We start from the raw sequence: 18,219 nt of genomic DNA on the forward strand, positions 1-18,219 counted from the left end.
CCTTTTATAGTGTGCCTATTGAGATGTTCTAGACATTTTTAAAAAGCATAGTTGGATTTTAAAGCACCGATGCTACTTAGTTTTCAGGGTAGATTGCTTTTGAGGTTTACTTATTTGTTTTCAGGTGCTAAGGTTGGGGCTCAGGGCCTTGGAGCTATACTCCCAACAAAAATATACCTTGTTTACTTTCTAAATATCACACCATCATTTGAAAACTGGATTCTTTTGTCAGAAAAATGCTGGCGGAAGGGGTCTGCATTTCAGATTAAGAAGTCTTCAGCTCTTCCACTGTCAGGTTTTGTGCTGTTTTTGAATTATTCACTAAGAGTGAGGTTTCAGCACATCTACTCTGGCTTCCTACTACTCTGTAGTCTTTACTTCATCCTTCTCCTGGTGAACTTGTACCTTACCCTTTCACTCAAGACTGCAAAAAACAGAAATTCTTATTTCTGTGCTTTCTTTTATTTTATTTGTGCCTAATTAATAACCAAACTTGCATTAATTTTGCTCTAATTTTAACATGGTTAGGCTCCATACATTATTTTATTTTATTGCAATATTAATTCTGAAGGTTGAAAATCAATGACCTAGGCTTGTACTCTTTTAGTCTAACTTTGAACCCATGTAGTTTGCTAGATTTACTTTTCCCCTAATAAGCATTTCTTTGATTCCCTTCCCTTTCCACCAACTCCTTTCCCCTTCCTTTCCCTTCCCCTCCCTTTCCCCTTCCTTCCCCTCCTCCCCTTCCCTCTTCCTCTTCATTCCCCTCTCTGCCCTCTTTCCTTTTGCCTCCCCTCTCCTCCCCTTCCCCTCCTCTTCCCTCTCCTCCCCTCCCCTCCCCTCCCTATTTGGTAACCTATTTGTTAAACTTCTGTCCAAAAATATTTACATTAAAATCCAGTTAGTTATGAAGTATTAATGAAAATAATTTTATGGTTGGGGATCACCACAACATAAGGAGCTGTAGTCACAGCATTAGGAAGATTGAGAACAGGCTGGGCTCAAACTCATGGCAATTCCTCTGTTCAGTTTCCTGAGTGCAGAGGTTGTGAGCCATCCAGTGTTTCTTTTTCTTTGTTCTCTCTGCCCTTCCTGTTAGTAGTCATTGTTAGCTAGAAGCAGGAGACATTGGACTTTGTTATTATTGCTTTTGAATTTTGCTTTTTATTCCTTTGAAAAACTGTAGTTTCGCTTTCTTTATTAGTTTCTTTGTTCCCTCCTCTGTGTTTTACACTCCCCTTTACTCTAGCATCAGTTTATACTCTGTGTGTTACTGTGTCTTCTAGAGGCTCCAAGGAGAGAAGACTGATTGCTTTTAATTTTGTTGATTTTAAAGTTCTCTTTTATTGATTAAATAATTTACTAATAGTTTGCTCCCACCCACCTTTGGTAGAAAGAGCAATTTTCATATTAGATTTCCTTAGATGTCTAGTGATCATTGATTGTCAGTTTATATTTGTAAAAGAGGAGATTAGGTTTTCCTTATAAAGCTCTTAAGAGTTCTGTATATAAATAAAGCTTATCAACTAGAAGTATTATAGAAAACTTCATTTATCAATGTGTAATATATATAACTGACCTAGCTTCAAGCATGATGTTAAAAGTTCGGGGATCATAAAAAGTTACACGTAAGAAACTGTATTATCAAATACTAATACTTCACGAGTGCTCTCATAGAGAAAGTTCTACCACTATTTAGGCCTGGCCTAGAACTTGGCAATCTTTCTTAGTCTCCTAAGTATTAGGATTACAGGCATGTGCCATCTCATACAAATCTCCAGGGTTCTACTGGAGATTTTGTGTATGTATGTGTGTATGTGTATGGTGTTAGCAGCATGTGGTCGTGGTATCTGTGTATAGGGCAGAGGTCCACCTTCCTGTGTTGACTCCTTGCCATTCTACTTTGTTCAAGACAGGGTCTCCTTTCCTTGGTGTAAACAAGGCTAGTTGGCATTCTGGAATTTCTGGAGACTCCTGTCTGTGCCTCCCTTTTGTCTACAAGGGCCTGTGCCTGGATTACAAACAATAGTGACTGTTTTTTACGTAGGTTCTGCGGAATCCAAACCTCAGGATAGTGCTTGTACTCAGTGAGCTGTCTCTCTTTCCCCTATACCTGAGATTCTTAGTTTTAAACTATTTTAATTTCTAAAAATAGTTTTAAAAGAATTCTATATTTCAAGTTTTAATAGTTTCTTACATATTCTGAACTAAATGTAGTAAAATAGGACATGCCTTAGTTTCTTAGTGATCACCATTATGTTCTGTTTCCATTGCTTTGTTTTTTATCAATCAGAAAGTTCAGTTTTGAGATTGGACTCATTTTTAACTATTAAAAAAGCTTGTTCATTTGCTGGGCTCTATTTTAAGCTAATCCATTACTTCCTACTTCTCTACTGATTTCCCAGTTTCAGGTGTGAGCCTTGGATCAGGGTCCTGTACCAGGGAAGGAGTTTAGGGCTGCGTCTTGGCTCTCCTCCTACATCAGTGCTCTGTGTACACCCCCAGTTCCTCCTCCATCAGTGCTCTATATACACCCCCCGTTCTAGGTTTCATGTAGGACGGAAGGCTGTGGAAGGGAGAGGTAAACACTCTTAAATTGAATGGTACTCTTTTATTTTCTAGTCTGTTGTGGAAATGTGTGCTTCTTATGCACCTTTTACACAGACAGCAGTCTACTGGTATTTCTGTACACAAATATGCATCCACAGGCTTTACCCAAAAGAAGCACAGCCAGGAGACTGGGAAGGGCAAATAGACTGAGGAATGAGAAGTATATGAGTATCTGTGAACATTTTTACTTCAATTGTGGAGCCTTAAATTTAGAATATGCTTTTGGATATCTCACTATTTACATATAAGTGAAAAGCTATATATTTAATGTACAAAAATTTACCAAAAGAAAATAATTTTCTTCTAATGGAAAAAAGCAGAGAAGGAATTTTTTAAAATGTTTTAAAAATATTGCTATGTTCATTAATTATTTAAAATAGCTGCATTTTAAGGTTAGCTTTATGTAAAAATATGGAGGATATGTTATATTTTGAGATACTGTGCTAAATTTTTATTATGTGAGTAAACATTGTTTATTTTTAGTTATATATATTTCCGTGTATACACATGTGCATGTGTGGAGGTCAGAGGATAGTTTGTGGGAGTTGGAACACAGTGCCTTTACCCTCTCAGCTATCTTATCAGCCCAGCTATTATTTTAAAAGTACATTTTGAGGTACAAGGCACGTATAACACAATGTGCAGTTTAAGTGTAGTTTTCTGCATTGGCAAAGATGTAGATCGCTGCCTGTAACTCCTGATAAGAAAGGTATTGGACCCATGCTTCTGTGCTATTTTCCAGCGAAGCACCCTTCCTCTTAGTAAAACACTGCTCTGATTTCTGTTTCCACAGCTTAGTTCTGTTGCTTCTAGGATTTCAAAGACCAGAACTCAGTTGTGCCTGAAGTCTTTCCACCTACTCCTGATTCAAATAGTATCCTATGATGTTAGTACACCATTTTGTTTATCCTTCTGTTGAATACTTTATGTCCAGGTTTGGTTATTATAAATAAGGCTACAATGAAAATGGGTGACAGATCTTTCTAAGTACACTGTTTTATTGGTAGGAGGTCAGAATAAATGTACATTTTATTTTACTTCATGAAAATCTGCCAAACTTGTTTCCATTGCCATACTATTCTATATGTACACCAGCAGTTAATGACAGATCTACTTGTTCTTAATTTCTATTAGCATTGCTACTGGTAGACTTTCAGTTTTGCTTATTTATGAGATGAAATGGTATGTTTTTGGTTATATTTTGTATTCCCATGATAAGTATGATGTTAAACAAGATTTCATACCTGTATTGGTTATTTGCCTATATTCCAATTTTTTTACATAAAAGATAAAATTTATTTTAATTGTTGTATATTAATGCATATTCATAAGTATGTGAAATAATTTCCCTTAATATTTGGTGTTTCTGTTCAGTTCTAATTTTTTTTTTTTGTTCTTTATTTCGGAGCTGGGGACCGAACCCAGGGCCTTGCGCTTGCTAGGCAAGCGCTCTACCACTGAGCTAAATCCCCAACCCCAGTTCTAATTTTTAAGTTTTTATTTTTCTTTGTATACTGCAAGCTTAGAAACAAACCTATTTTCCTTTATGATTCTAATATTCGTGTTTGGACGATTCATTACAAATCATTCTTTCATGTGTTGAAGCAGGTTTCATCTTTTTCTCACATGGGTGTACAGTTGTTACCCATGCCACTGGTTGAATTGACTTGGTGTCTTGGTGGAAAGTCAGCTGCGCATCGGTGTGGTCCTGTTTTGTGCTCGGCTGTTCATTTGCCTGTTCTGTAGTAGTTTCATATTGTTTTGCTTACTGCAGCTCTCTAGTAAGCCTTGAAATTAGGTGCTGTTGATTTAATTTTGTTTTTGTGGTTTGAGATTGTTTTTCTAAATTGTGCATTTTCATACCGGCTCTAGGGACAGTTTGTCTAGAAAACAAACTGACATGTTGCTTGGCATTGTGTTGATCTTTACAAAAGCTACATTTTGAGGTGTTCTGTTCTTCCTTCCTTGTTTCTGTAGCCCACTCAGGGCACTGATGCATGTGTCACCACAACCTAGTTTGAATCTGTTACTGAAGAGAATGGGTTGTTTAGATGAAAGTAGGAGTTCACCTAATAACAGCTGATAGACTAGCCACAGAACACACATAGATTTCTAAAGGAAATGTGTGATTACTCTTTTCAAAGTCTCCAACTTTTTCAAAATGCTTTTAGAGTTTTCATCTGTATATTACAATATATTCAATACATGTATATTCATGGGGCATGGTGGTATATGGCTATAATCTTATAACATGGGAGTCTGAGTCAGGAAGATTCCAAGGTTGAGACTGGCTGTGATATATAATAAGACCCTGTCTCTAGAAAAAATTTTAATACCTATCTTCTCCAATATTTCTTAGTTTTGTGAAATTACTAAAGACTTAGTTCGAGTGTTACATAAAACATTTTTTTCCTTGGGACATAGGAATGCTGTGTTCTTATATTACCAGTTCTGTGACTCTTTCCTCTATATAAAGAATAATAAATATCTGAGTAAATGAAGACAAAGGGAGAACAAGTCTAAAAATTAAATATACAATAGCGAAGAAAATTCTTTAAGATTTAAAAATTTCAAAACATGTCCTATTTTTCTGCTTTTAAATTGGAGATTTAGATTGATTTCCCAGACTGAGTAATCCTTTTCTTTTCTTTTCTTTTCTTTTTTTTTTTTTGGTTCTTCTTTTTCGGAGCTGGGGACTGAACCCAGGGCCTTGCGCTTCCTAGGCAAGCGCTCTACCACTGAGCTAAATCCCCAACCCCAATCCTTTTCTTTTTAATTGAGGTAATTTTTAAATTGTAATGTCTAGGCTAGTTAGTCAGTGTGTATTGTCTTATGAACACTTTACTTTATTCTCCTTTGTTATGTTAGAACAGCTAGATCCCTGAGTTTTAGGTTTTGTGTTTGGGGGGTAGAGAGGGAGATGCCTCAGGTGGCACAGCACCTCCTGTATGGGCGGGGGAGGGGGTGGACCTGTGTGTGGATCCCAGCACTCATGTCAAAGCTGGGCATGACGTGTGCCTCTACATGTAGCCCTGTCACTGGAAGGGGCAGGGTGAAGGCATCCTTGGAGCTTGTTGTCCTTCTAGCCCAGCAAATTTGTGAGCACTGGTTTATTAAGAGACACTATCTCAAAAAAAAAAAAAAAACCCAAAAATTTAAGTAAGAACATACCCCATAGGCACTTGGCTACTTGAACTCTTGGTCCCCAAATGGTGGTACTATTGGGAAGGTTCCAGAATCTTTTGAAGGTCTAGTCTTGGTGGAGGAAGTGTGCCACTAGGGCAAGGCTTAGAGTTTATAGTCTTTCCCCACTTGCAGTTTGCTTTCTCTGTTTATTTGTGGTTAAGATGTAATCTCTCTGGTAGCTCGATGACCCAGTGTACGGGAATGCTAGGGCGGTGAGGGGTTGGGTGGGTGGGTGGGAGAGCACCCTCATAGAAGTGGGGTTGGGGGATGGGTTTGTGGGCTTGAAGAGGGGAAGATGAGAAGGGGGGATCATTTGAAATATAAATACATAAAATAACCAATTGTAAAAAAGATATAATCTTGAAGCCTCCTGCTCAAGACGCCTGTTGTCTTTCCTTCTTCACCACCGTGACCAAAAGAAACTCTTTTATAAGCTGATTTTGATTATAAATCAATTTTGATTAACACCAAAAACTGATGAAACACCTGATTTTCTACCTCTGACCTTTATATACGCATGCACCCACATTATCATAGTCATATAAACATCTATACACAAATGTACTTTTTTTAAAGGTTAAACTTTTGTAATGTTTGGTACTAAAGTACAGACATAAAAAGTAATGGTTGATGTAAGAGTCTACTGTGCTTTGATTTCACTGGCCTCAACAAATAACCTAAGCCTTTGTCATTTAATTTCCTAAATATACCTGCTGCCTTTGTTAACAGTGTTCTCTTTTCATGTTATAGCTCTCTATCGGCACCAGCTTATATCACCGAGAAGATAATTGTAAAGGCATACCTTGTTGAGAACATAACTGAGAGGTTGTACGGATGGGATGAACACGCGTCAGTTGCCTGCCTGTCTGCTGGAGTTTGGATGCTAGCGTTGCTCATAGGGAACTGCTGCCTAGGGATGCACCTGCTCTACAGTACCCCATTTCATCGTGCTTGTCTCGATTAAAGAATTCAAAGTGGAGTACCGCAAACTTGATATGGATAATAAAAAGAAAGACAAGGACAAATCAGATGACAGAATGGCACGGCCCAGTGGTCGGTCAGGGCACAGCACTCGAGGAACTGGGTCTTCTTCATCTGGAGTTTTAATGGTTGGACCTAACTTTAGAGTTGGGAAAAAAATTGGATGTGGCAATTTTGGAGAATTACGATTAGGTAAGATTGTTTTGTTTATTCCATTGTGTGAAGAACAGTTTAGAAATGAATACACTTGTAAAAGTACTTTCTTGCTTTAGTTATAAGTTAAGTATACAGTTATGGGCTTTAATTGATCACTATTCCTCAAAATGCTAGTTAAAAAGAATACAGGTATTGAAACTTTCTTATTTGTGCTTTCATTTGTAAGGAATTCCCAAGTATGTGACTGTTTGAGAGTAATTCTTAAGAATTTGATAAATCAAGAAAAGTAAATTTAAAACACCAAGCAGGGGCTGGAGAGGTGACTCAGTGGCCCAGAGCACTGGCTATTCTTCCAGAGCACCCACGTTGTTTGATCCCAGTATCCACATGGCAACGCAGAACCACTTGCAACTCTAGTTCAAGGAGATCTTTGCCTTCTTTTGACCTTGAGTAGCAGGCTCAAGTACATAGGGCACAGATATATGTATATATGTTTGTGTGTAGTGTGTGTATGTATGTATGTATGTATGTATGTATGTATGTATGTATGTATATATGTATGTATGCAGGCAAAAGCCCATACACATAAAAATGAATAAGTAAAAATTTTAAAACGGCCATAGCTTTCAGTAAGTCTTTTGTTTTATAGTACATTTTGTGGGAATAATTAGGTTCCATTTTCATATTTCGAAACATTTGGTAACAGATCACTTTAGAGTCATGTAGCTTAAAGTCAAGTTATCGACTATGAAAAATTAATGACATTTACATTGTTACAATTCTGTGTTTCTCTGTACCATTCTCCTTTTTCTTCCTTTACCCCACTGTGTCTGTGGTAAGGTTCAGGATCATTTCTTTAACAGGCATCCTAGAGCATCTACTCATGCTATCATTGGGAAATGCTGGGCTCACTGAAGCTCTCACTGTCCACTTCAGGAACCTAAAGGAAGACTTGCCAGATGCCACAGAGCAGTCCAGTGACATATTTAGATATGAGATATCAGTCTTATTCCCAGTGCCTTAGAGCAGCTGTCTCCATTGAAAAGAAACAAGGAATGTGGTGTAGGCACACAGGAATCAGTACTTAGGTATAGGTACATTTAGGGCTCTCTTTGGACCACCAAGACTGAACTTGAGGTGAAAAAAAATATGGCTTTACAGTTATTGAGTTCTACCTGTTGTTGAAAATAATGCAATTTGTATGTTTCTACTGAGCTGTCTCTTCTTGTAAAACACACTAATTTGTAGTTAGTGTCTTCTATTTCGTTTGGTTTGTGTTGCTAATGTACATTAAATATGAATGAATGAAGAAGCAACCTAATAAGCTAGTGACATTCTTTGTACATAGCTATAATATGATGTGGTTGGCAGATTCTTTTGCATTTAGTAAAGACTAGAATATTTGGAAGGGCAAATATTTTATGGGTTATTTTGAAAGATTGTGAATTAATTTGAATTTTCTAAGTTTTTTCTTACTTAGGAGTTAGAGAAATTAGATTATTTACTTTTTGTTAAGGTTTGAGATCATCTATCCAATTCCTAACATTGATCAGATACTGAAAGATACTTATGAATTATTTTTCTAGGTTATTGGAAATAATACATTTAAAAGTATACTATAAACGATTAACAGAAATAACTATTTTTATAATATACAGTCTGTGTGTGTGTGTGTGTGTGTGTGTGTGTTCACACAGAACAACTCTAGTAGCCCAACTTAACCAGAACAGTGTGAGACACTGTCTCATGAGCTGTATACTAAAATTACACTTATGTATTGTGGAGCATTCCTTTCTCTGTTTTGTGAATGAGCAAAAATAAAAACAGTGTGCCTGCTTAGTATCTTTGATTTTATCCAATCAAATGATTATGTAGAATCTAAATGTGTTGTATATGTGTGTGATACTTTTATTTAAATATATAATCTTTTTATATCTTTTTTTTTTTTATCTTTTTATATCTTAAAAGTCAAGTTATATACTATTAACACATGAGTCTTTTCCTGCAAAGATTTGTATGAAATCAATTATACCAAAATCGAGCTTGTTGAATCAATGAGTTTATTGGAGTTAATTTCAGTAGTCTGGGTTTGAGACTACTCAAAGGCAGCCGCATTACTGAAGAACCCACCATACCTGGGTACCAGCTGAGGAGAAGTTGCATTTCTGGAGAGCTCTGCCTGACTTAGGCAGCCCGAATGGTCAGGGTAGTGTCCTCCTCTCTTGCCTTGTGGGTGGGAGAGTCTTTTCCCTAAGCAGCTATTTATTGGCTCCATAAACTTAGCCTTGGGGAGGGACCCAAGAAGATCATTTGCTTCCTGAGCTTCATGCTTCTTTCCCCTCTCCAGGATACTACAAAGAAATATATATCCTCTCTACCCTAGATGTAATTGTCTTATGGATATTTAAGTATTTTACATATATAGCCATATAAATAAACATACAGAGCTAAATTAGTCATTTTAAGTTTTCTTATTCATAGAACACCAAGAGGGCAATTTATTACTGTCTTTTCAAAGCCCTCCATGGTTTCTTTGTTTAGAAGAAAGTTATAAGCATTTTTTTCTTTTTGGTTGGTATAGATTCTGTAAAAATTTTTTTATTAACTTTTTTTTTTTTTAATGTGTGGGTATTTTTCCTGCATGTATATGTGAATCCATATGTGGGTGCAGTACTTGCAGAGGCTAGAAGCGGGGTTTAGACCCACTGGGCCCAGAGTTACAGATGGTTGTGAGCTGCCGTATGGGTGCTGGTAACCCAGGTGCCGTGGAAGAGCAGCAGTGTTCTTACTGCTGGGCGCTCTCCTGCTCTGCGTGGACTGCGTGAAATACTTTTATTAAGGCCACATTAATAAAAACATCCTGAACATTTGATTTTCTATACTAGTTAGTGTGTGTGTGTGTGTGTGTGTGTGTGTGTGTGTGTGTGTGTGTGTATCTGATTAAGAAAGAATACGAGCTTTACCTTTTATAGGTAAGCGCTTTTTAACAAAGGTGTTTATTTTCCACAAAGATGCCCAGAGCTAGACAGTTTTGTTTGTTGTAAAACATTGTTTCTTATATTGTAGGGTATTAAATACTTCAGACTTCTTTGATACCTTATTGTTGCAACTTTACATACAACTGAAAGATACCCCCACTCCCATCTCATGCCTAGTTAGTTGCCCAAAAGAGACACAGTGCAGGAAACTGTTCTTACATGTTATTAGGTTTAAAAAAAATTGAGGTTAAAAGCCAAACAAACTGGTAAACATCAAATTTAAATTTTATGTAAATCAGTACGTCACATTTTTATTTTAAATGATATGCTGATCTGTTGTTTTCCTTTATCTTTATGAATTGGCAGTAAATGTTGCCTTTTTAAACTGTTGGTAGATATATTTCAAGTTTAAACACTAATTCAGAATCCCTAGAACTGTTTTTGACACATACTAAGTGACATCAGACATAGCTAGTCAAAATAATAGGACTATATTGTATACTGAAGATATTTTTTATATATTATGGTCTTTGAACATCTTTAAAAATATTTTTAAAACTTTAGCAATTCCATGCATATATGTAAATGTATTCTGAGCTTCCCACCTCCTATCCCCTTCCCAAGTGCCTCTGGACTCTCCTTCCCAACAGTGTCCTGTCTACGCTCATGTTTTATTTTTAGAGAAGGATCGTATTGAATAGAGCTGCCTGCCCTGGGTGTGGAGTTACTTCGTAGAGCATGGGCACTAACCAGCCAGTGGACACAGCTCATCTAGCACAGTGCTTTCCCTCACCCTCACAAGTGCCAGCAGTTCCTCAGCTAGGGGTGGCACCTCCACCTGAGCCATGTTGATGGGCTCCATATTGTTCAGTTGCTGCGAGATCATGAGTCATGCCCAGAAGACAGCATGTCATAGAACTCATTCTGTCCCTTTTTCCTCCATATTCTCTGAGCCCTGAGGGTTGGCGGGGTCATATTCAACAGTACTTAATTTCAGTACTTCAGCCAGTCTGGCTCATTATAGCTTCTCTGGCTCATGTTAATGCTAGCAGTAATTATGGTGTGAACTGGGCTAAATTGAAAGGTGAAGTGCCTCAGATCCCTCTGGCTGTAGCAGACTCTAGTTGTTGCTGTATAGGGGAAGGTCAGAAGATAGCCTGATGTCTACATCAGTGTCTACAGCCTCATTGTCTGGTGAGAGTCTTGTCTCTTATAGGAAAAGAACTTACTGTTCAATATCTTGACTCTCTCTCACCAAGTTTTAGTGATGAGGCTTCTTCCCCTTTATTTTGTGTGGGTGTTTTGCTTGTATGGATGTCTGTGCATCATGTAGGTGCAGTGCCCTGGAGGCCAGAAGAAAGTGTTAGATCCCCTGGACTGGAGATACAGATGATTGTGAGCTGCCATTTGGTTCCTGGGAATTGAACCCAGTCCTCTGGAGTACCCAGAAGTCTTCTTTGGATATCTCCTTTAAAACACCATTTTGTTTGGGGAAGAGCAATCACTAGAGACGTAGTTAGGAGCATGCCTTGGGTATGAGGATTATCCAATCCCCAGCTTTATGTCTTACTGTCTTTATCCTCTGTACACCCAGGAGTCATTCTGTGCAATGCTGTTAGAGACAACCCTCTACCCAAAGCTCAGTGGAACCGTGGAGATATAATAGTCCTAATCTGTTTATTTCACCCATCCCCTCTCCTTAAAACTCTAATAAGGCCTTTGCTTAAACTTTCCTTGTGCTCTTGTCTTGTGCCACCTAACCCAAACAGAGTACTTTTACAACCCTCTATGGCAATGGCTCTCAAACTTCTTGATGCCGCAACCCTTTAATACAGTTCCTCATGTTGTGTGACTCCAACCATAAAACTATTTTCATTACAACTCCTTAACCCTATTTTTGGTTCTGTTATGAATCATAATGTAAATATGAATCATAATGTAAATAAAAAATCATAATGCAAATATCCCATTAGGTGATCCCTGTGAAAGGGTGGTTCTGTACCCAAAGGGATCATGACCCCACAGGTTGAGAGCCACTGCTCTAGAACATTCTGTGTAACCCTTCAGACTTGTGAATATAACAGTAATTACACTGAAAACAAAACAAACCCACAAACTCAGAACAAGGGTATTATATATTACTTTATGAATTAGTTTATCTAAAATAAGATGCTGTGCCCTTTGACACAATTGAGTTTATCACAGGAGTTCCTATAGCTTTTCTCATTCGTTTTCTCCACTGTTCTTGTTCCTTACAAACTCCTTATTTGGATGTTTGTATGTGAAATTACAATGTTATCTTCATGACATAAAGGTTTCAGTAAACTCATGTTATTGAAATTTTTTCTTCAAAAACACTTGAAAATGTAAAAATAAAGAGTAGATAGTGGGGATGATAAGACGGCTTTGTGCACAAGGACAGTTGTCGCCAAGTATGACAAGTTTAATCCTTTATCCTTTAGGATGACAAGTGAGACTGACTTCTTCAAGTTATCCACTGTCTACTACATGTACTCTATGGGCATATGCATGCCCTGCCAACCCCCTCCCCCAATAAATAAACACAAAAATAAATAAAACAAATTAAACATCGATAATGATGCTATGGCAACAAATTTAAAAATCCCTAAATACAGTAGTTTTAATCAAATTCATTTTTTTCCACATAACACAGAGGGAGAGCGCTCAAGATGCCTCTGCATCTTCAGTGTGTGGACTGTAGTGTCTGCAGGGTGATTTCACTGTTACTCCTTTCCCAGTTAGCCAAACAGAAGGAAGAAGAATCAGGAACATAGTCTGTTCCTGGAAATTGGAGGTGTCATACTTCACGGCCATTGGTGTGAAGTTAGTCACTTGGCTACCTTAAGCTGAAAATGCCTGGAAAATGTAGTTTATAGCTGGATAACTATTTTTAAATATAGAGTTAATATTGGTGGACAGCTGCTAGTTCCTGCTAGACACATACATGTAACATCTGGAGGTCATAGTTTTCTCTAATAACTCCTATTCCTCAATGTTGGTAAAACCTCTTCAAGTTCAATATAGCAGAAAACTGAATTGGACACGCCACTTGATATAGATTAAGAGATCAGCGAACTAACCCCTGTCCATTAGTGGGATCTGTGTATCCCCTCCATCTCCCTCACTTTTGTGTTCAACACACACTGATTAAAACTCTAACCGTAGCACTGTGGCTCTTCTTCAGAGACAAGACTGTATATTATTTATTCTGTGTTCATGTTTATGACTGTAATCTCCACAGTTCAGCCTGTTATTTAATATGGTAATAAAGATGATGCTTTTTAGGATTCAACTTCTTTTGTTTGTTACTTTTCTTTTTTTGAAATAAAAGATTAAAGCCAACAAAAATGTTGCTATGTTTTGTTTCTGTAGGATCTGTATTTAACTACTTGTCTTTTGAATTTTTCCTGAACATCGTTTAGATTAAAAATTATATAAAAATAGTTGTGTAGAGGTCATAATGCTTTGAGGAAATACATATCTTTCCATCTTTAAACGCAGTTGTGAATTAGATACCAGTCCCTTAAAATCCAGTCTTCAATGTTAGTAACACTCTTCACTTAGGTTTACTGGAAGACACCTAGTCTCATATATGATGAGTTAAAAATGTGCATGAAAACATTTCTAGATGCTAAACCAATGACTTAAATACAAAATATTCTCTGAAGTGTGAAAACTGGGGATGTTTGTTTAGTGAGTTTCAGAATAGAACTTGATTTGTGACATTAAGTATTTCTGTTGTGTTAACTCCTTCAAATATGACGAGTCCATGAGCCCTATGCTACTAGGCATTAATATGAATGACTCCCACTTTTATACACTTTTATGCAATAAGGACAGTATTTAGAGTATTTATATGACTCTTCTGCTCTATAAAGATGGCGGCACATCTGAGGCTGAAGGTAGGACTGTGTGGAAAGTTAAGGGGTGCTGTGCAGGAAAACGCGATGCATGAAACTTGATAAACTGCCTGTTCTGTTTTTAGTACTCTTTGTAACCAGAGTCTCTTTCTCATTTTAAAAACAGTCATCCTATGTTGAGTACAAAAGCCATTTCTTGCTAATTAAAAAATACTAGAAATTAAGAAACATGTGCTAGTTTTATTTCATTTTTTGATGTATTTATAAAAATACATCATGCTAATCTATATTTCAGATTGCCTTCTATCCTTATTAGCTCTCATTCTCCATAGTGTTCTTCTGGAGCTGCAGATTCTGACCTTTGGAATTTCCTTGGCTTAGGCCAACACAGAGATAATTAGTTTATTTAAATTCTTTGCATGTTAGTGATGTTAACCTGTGTTCTGATTTGTTATTTAAGTGCCTTCGTGTTTAACATAATTTTCAGTATTTAGAAGTATTTCATGAAACCAAATATGTATAAACCTTCTATTCATGGTTTTTTATCCCTGGAAAGGTCTCTATATAGTAAGATGATAACTATTGTTTTGTTTCATTTCTTATATTTAACTCTAACTAGTTGGAATTAGTTTGATTGTAAGTTTTCTCAAAGTAGTTAATGAGTTGTGGTTCCATTTTATTTTATGTTATTTTTGAGTCAGGTTTTCTTGTGTAGCCTGGCTGTCCGGGAAGTAGCCCTGTAGACCAGGCTGGCCTCCAAAGCAGAGATCCACTCTGCTCTGCTTCCTGTGTGCTGGACTAAAGGTGTGCGCCACCACTGCCCAGCTCGGTTAGTTTTCTTAGTTAATTATATTTTAAACATAGTTCAGATTCTTATATATCTGATATATGTTAGATTAAATATAGCTTAAGACAATATTCTTTAATGGTTTAAAAGGAAATGGATAGACTAGGAGTTTTATATTCTTATTTTATATATGTGTTCTGCCTTAAAATGTATTCACTACTTGAATATTGATTACTTTCTAAGTTGCACACAGCATTATAACAAAGTCATAATATTTTCTTTATAATTGTATAACATGGTTATTAGTACCAGTTTCTACGTGGAATCTAAGTAAAACATTAAATGCATTATTGAATTGATAGCAAATTTAGCAATTTTCTTGTTAGAGTTGGAAGTAAAGGGTTTTGCTTTATTTAATGTCTTATATACTTTATAATTTTAAGCAGACTACATGTTGTAACAGTTATGTAAGTTAAATTTGGAAAGTATTAGCAGAATCTGACATATTTCTTCCTTTTTCAAGGGAAAAATTTATATACAAATGAATATGTGGCGATTAAACTGGTAAGTTCATACTAATTATTTTACAATTATTTCTTTTAATTATTGGCTTATTAATTTTTCATCTTTATATTTATAACTTGGATGTTCATTCAAAAGAAAAAATGCATGAGTAGGCTTTTGTAACAATGGCCCTGACATCATTGCTGAAGCATGTGTTGTGTAGAGTGTCAGTGCTCTCTCTGTGATGAAAACTGTCTTTACTTTGGCAGCATAATGGAGGTGAAATTTTGTTGTTGGGCAGTGTTTTTAAAGTGGATAAAAGCAAAATTTCTCTTTCTGATTAGACAAGATAAACATGCCTTTAGCATTCAGGATTGTATTTGAACACACTTGGGTGCCAACTATCTTCAGTGTTTATAAATCTGGTAAAGTTGGTTGTTGATTGATTTTTTTTAGGGATTCAAAAGCCCGTGAGAACTGACTGTCTCGGGAGCATTCCACAGTTTTGTGTGCTCAGCGTGACAGGCACAAATTAGATCTTTTTGGAAGTATTTATATCCTGGAACTGTTTTTGTTCATTTGTTCACTCATTCACCCACCCACCCACCCAACCACCCACTCACCCCACTCACTCAGACAGAGCCTATTTAGAGCTGGGTGTTCTAGAATTCACTCTGTAAACCAGGCTGCCCTTGAACTCACAGAGATCCACTCGCTTCTCATAAAGTGCTGGGGATTTAATGGCGTGTGCTCCTATGTGCTGCTAGAAACAGTTTTTATAAGGCGTATATTCTTATTCTGGTTGTCAGTCAAGTTTCCCTAAGATCCAGATTGACTTGGTGTTCTCATTCTCCTCACCCTTGTCACCCTTGTCTCTGACAGTGTGACCTCTGTTATTACGGTGATGTGAGTCAGACTGCTAGAGGAAGAGGCAGTGGGAGGAAATTTAAAAAAATAAAAAAATAAAACAAGCCTTTGAACAGCAGTGGAAAGTCCCTGCTGCTTGAAGTGTGCTGTTTCCTGTCCTTTCATCGAAATGAAGACAGGCAGTCAGGCTGTGGCATCACCGAGACATGTGGGACCGACACTGGGCTCATCCAAATGAATTCTTTTAAGGTCTAGTCTCTGACTTTAAAGATTATCACTGTTTTAAATTGGATTTATGGCACTCAGTCATGAGTCCTTTAATATAATCAAGCTCTTAGAGATGTCGAAGTTGAGAAAATAATTTTTACTTTTGATAACATTTTTTAATATTAAGCCTCCAAGCACCCAAATTAGAATATCATCTTGTTGTAAAAATATTAGTTTATTCTTTATTCATGTTATAAATATAGACAATCTATCTTATCATATCCGTTTTCCCCCTCCCCTCTTTCCCTTCCTCCAATAAGTTCCCCTTGTATCTCACGTCTGTTTAAAAACAACAACAAAACAAGGTTCACCGAGTCCAGTTAGTGCTGCTAACATTCTTGTGGAGTGGTGTTGGGCTGTCCACTGGAGATGGTCTCGTTCACATCCCACCCAAGTTCATTTTCCCTTCTACAGCAGCCATCGACTGCCAATAGCTCCTCAGCCAGGGAGAATGAATGCCTCACGCACACTTCCCTTCATTCGTGCTGGAATGTTGATGGACTAGGGCCTATGCAGGCAGCCTTAGCTGTCCTGAGTTCACAACCATGTCATGTTCAGAACACAGCATTTGCCATTGCCCCTTCGTTCCTCTGATCTTCAGTTCTCTGTTCCTCCCTTCTTCAGGAAGGGTATAGTCCTTGAAGTTTCGGGAATGAAAGGGAGTATGGAGGATTGGTATCGATGTCCTATTATTCTCAGAACGTTGACAGGTTATGAATCACTGCATCAAATAATTTTAAAAGGCTCCATGGAGAGCTAATATAAGCAGACAAGGGAAGCTAGTATATCGGACTCACAGGACGGAGACGCAGCACCCAGGAACTGTACACTTATTTGAATGGGCATTTTGGTTTTGTTTGGGATTGTTCTTTTTTTCCATGTTCTAGCACCTTGAAAGGCGTTGGAGTTGGAGGTAGCGTGCCAGGATAGATGTGTGGTGTTCTGTGCTAGTGATGAAGTGGCCATTATGAACAGCTCCATGTGTAGACGGTATATCCTGTGTGAGAGAGAGCCACTGCTAGGTTGACTGCTCCCTGTCTAGTTAATTCAACAGGTGGGACCCTTAAGTCCTGTTATTTTCAGACTTAGAACTTGTTTGACCTGTCCTTACCACTGATGCCTTAGTAAATACAAACCATGTCACCCTCCAGCCTCTTTTTATATATTACATACAGGACTTTTTTCTAGTTTATTTGTGATTTCTCTTTTCTGCCCTTTTCTGGGAGACGTGGGACAGGGAATCCTTCCTTTAATCTGACTGTCTTTTTAGGAAGGGTTTCTTATACCCCAGGCTAGCCTAGTGTTTGCTGTGCAGCTGCAAATGACAGTGAACTCTGGATCTTATTGCTGCCACTTTTCAAATGCTAGGGTTACAGGCATGAGTCTCCACACACAGCATGTTCTTTTTATATGGTGTGATCAGCATTACATACCAAATGTAATTATTTCTCATAATTTAGGTTAATTGGGAACATTTTTACTTTTCTATATTGAGGCAAGTGTGGTCTATAGCCATATTTTTTGTACTTATTGGAAGGTCAGAAAATGTTTTACATTTGGTCCTTAGTTTACTGATTTCCATTGTGTGCTTTGATGTTTTGTTATATATCTCAGCGCAATAGATAAGGTCTAATTTTGTTCATAACTATAAAGATAGTCACTTGAAAATGGTATGTTTATATATTTTAGACATACCTCATTTCTATATTTTGGTGAAATATAGGCACTGTTTGATATTTTGAAATCAGATCTTAGTGGATAGTTTAGTTCTGCCACAGTTTACAAGATTAATGTCTTATCTCGTTATTTCCACTCACATATGAACCGGTTACCATGACTACTGAAAATGTCATTCTTGGGTGATGTAACTAGCTACATAGTGGTATGGTAACATTATTGCTGTTGTAATACTGGAATCAAGCTGACATTGCTAAACTAAGCCAGGACTAGTTCCTTTTCTTTTTACCTGGAGGATATCAGTGATTGGGTATATCTTTAGCTT

At 37.2% G+C, this 18,219-nt stretch overlaps 1 protein-coding gene across 22 annotated transcripts in view; it reads left to right on the forward strand.

Annotated features, from left to right (window-relative positions):
• Csnk1g3 (casein kinase 1, gamma 3) overlaps window positions 1-18,219 on the forward strand; it is an 86,990-nt gene that overhangs the window by 19,217 nt on the left and 49,554 nt on the right. For 21 of the 22 annotated variants that reach the window (NM_022855.3, NM_001393750.1, NM_001393749.1 and 18 more), the window contains 2 exons: window positions 6,547-6,969; window positions 15,103-15,143. In NM_022855.3, coding sequence (NP_074046.1) covers window positions 6,792-6,969; window positions 15,103-15,143 — 219 coding nt within the window. In that variant the 5' untranslated portion in view covers window positions 6,547-6,791. Of the gene's footprint in view, window positions 1-1,631; window positions 3,497-6,546; window positions 6,970-15,102; window positions 15,144-18,219 lie in introns of those variants that run through there. The other variant, XM_063277551.1, reaches the window with a different exon arrangement.

This window comes from Rattus norvegicus, chromosome 18 (assembly GCF_036323735.1).
Source record: "Rattus norvegicus strain BN/NHsdMcwi chromosome 18, GRCr8, whole genome shotgun sequence".
Taxonomy (NCBI): Eukaryota; Metazoa; Chordata; class Mammalia; order Rodentia; family Muridae; genus Rattus; species Rattus norvegicus.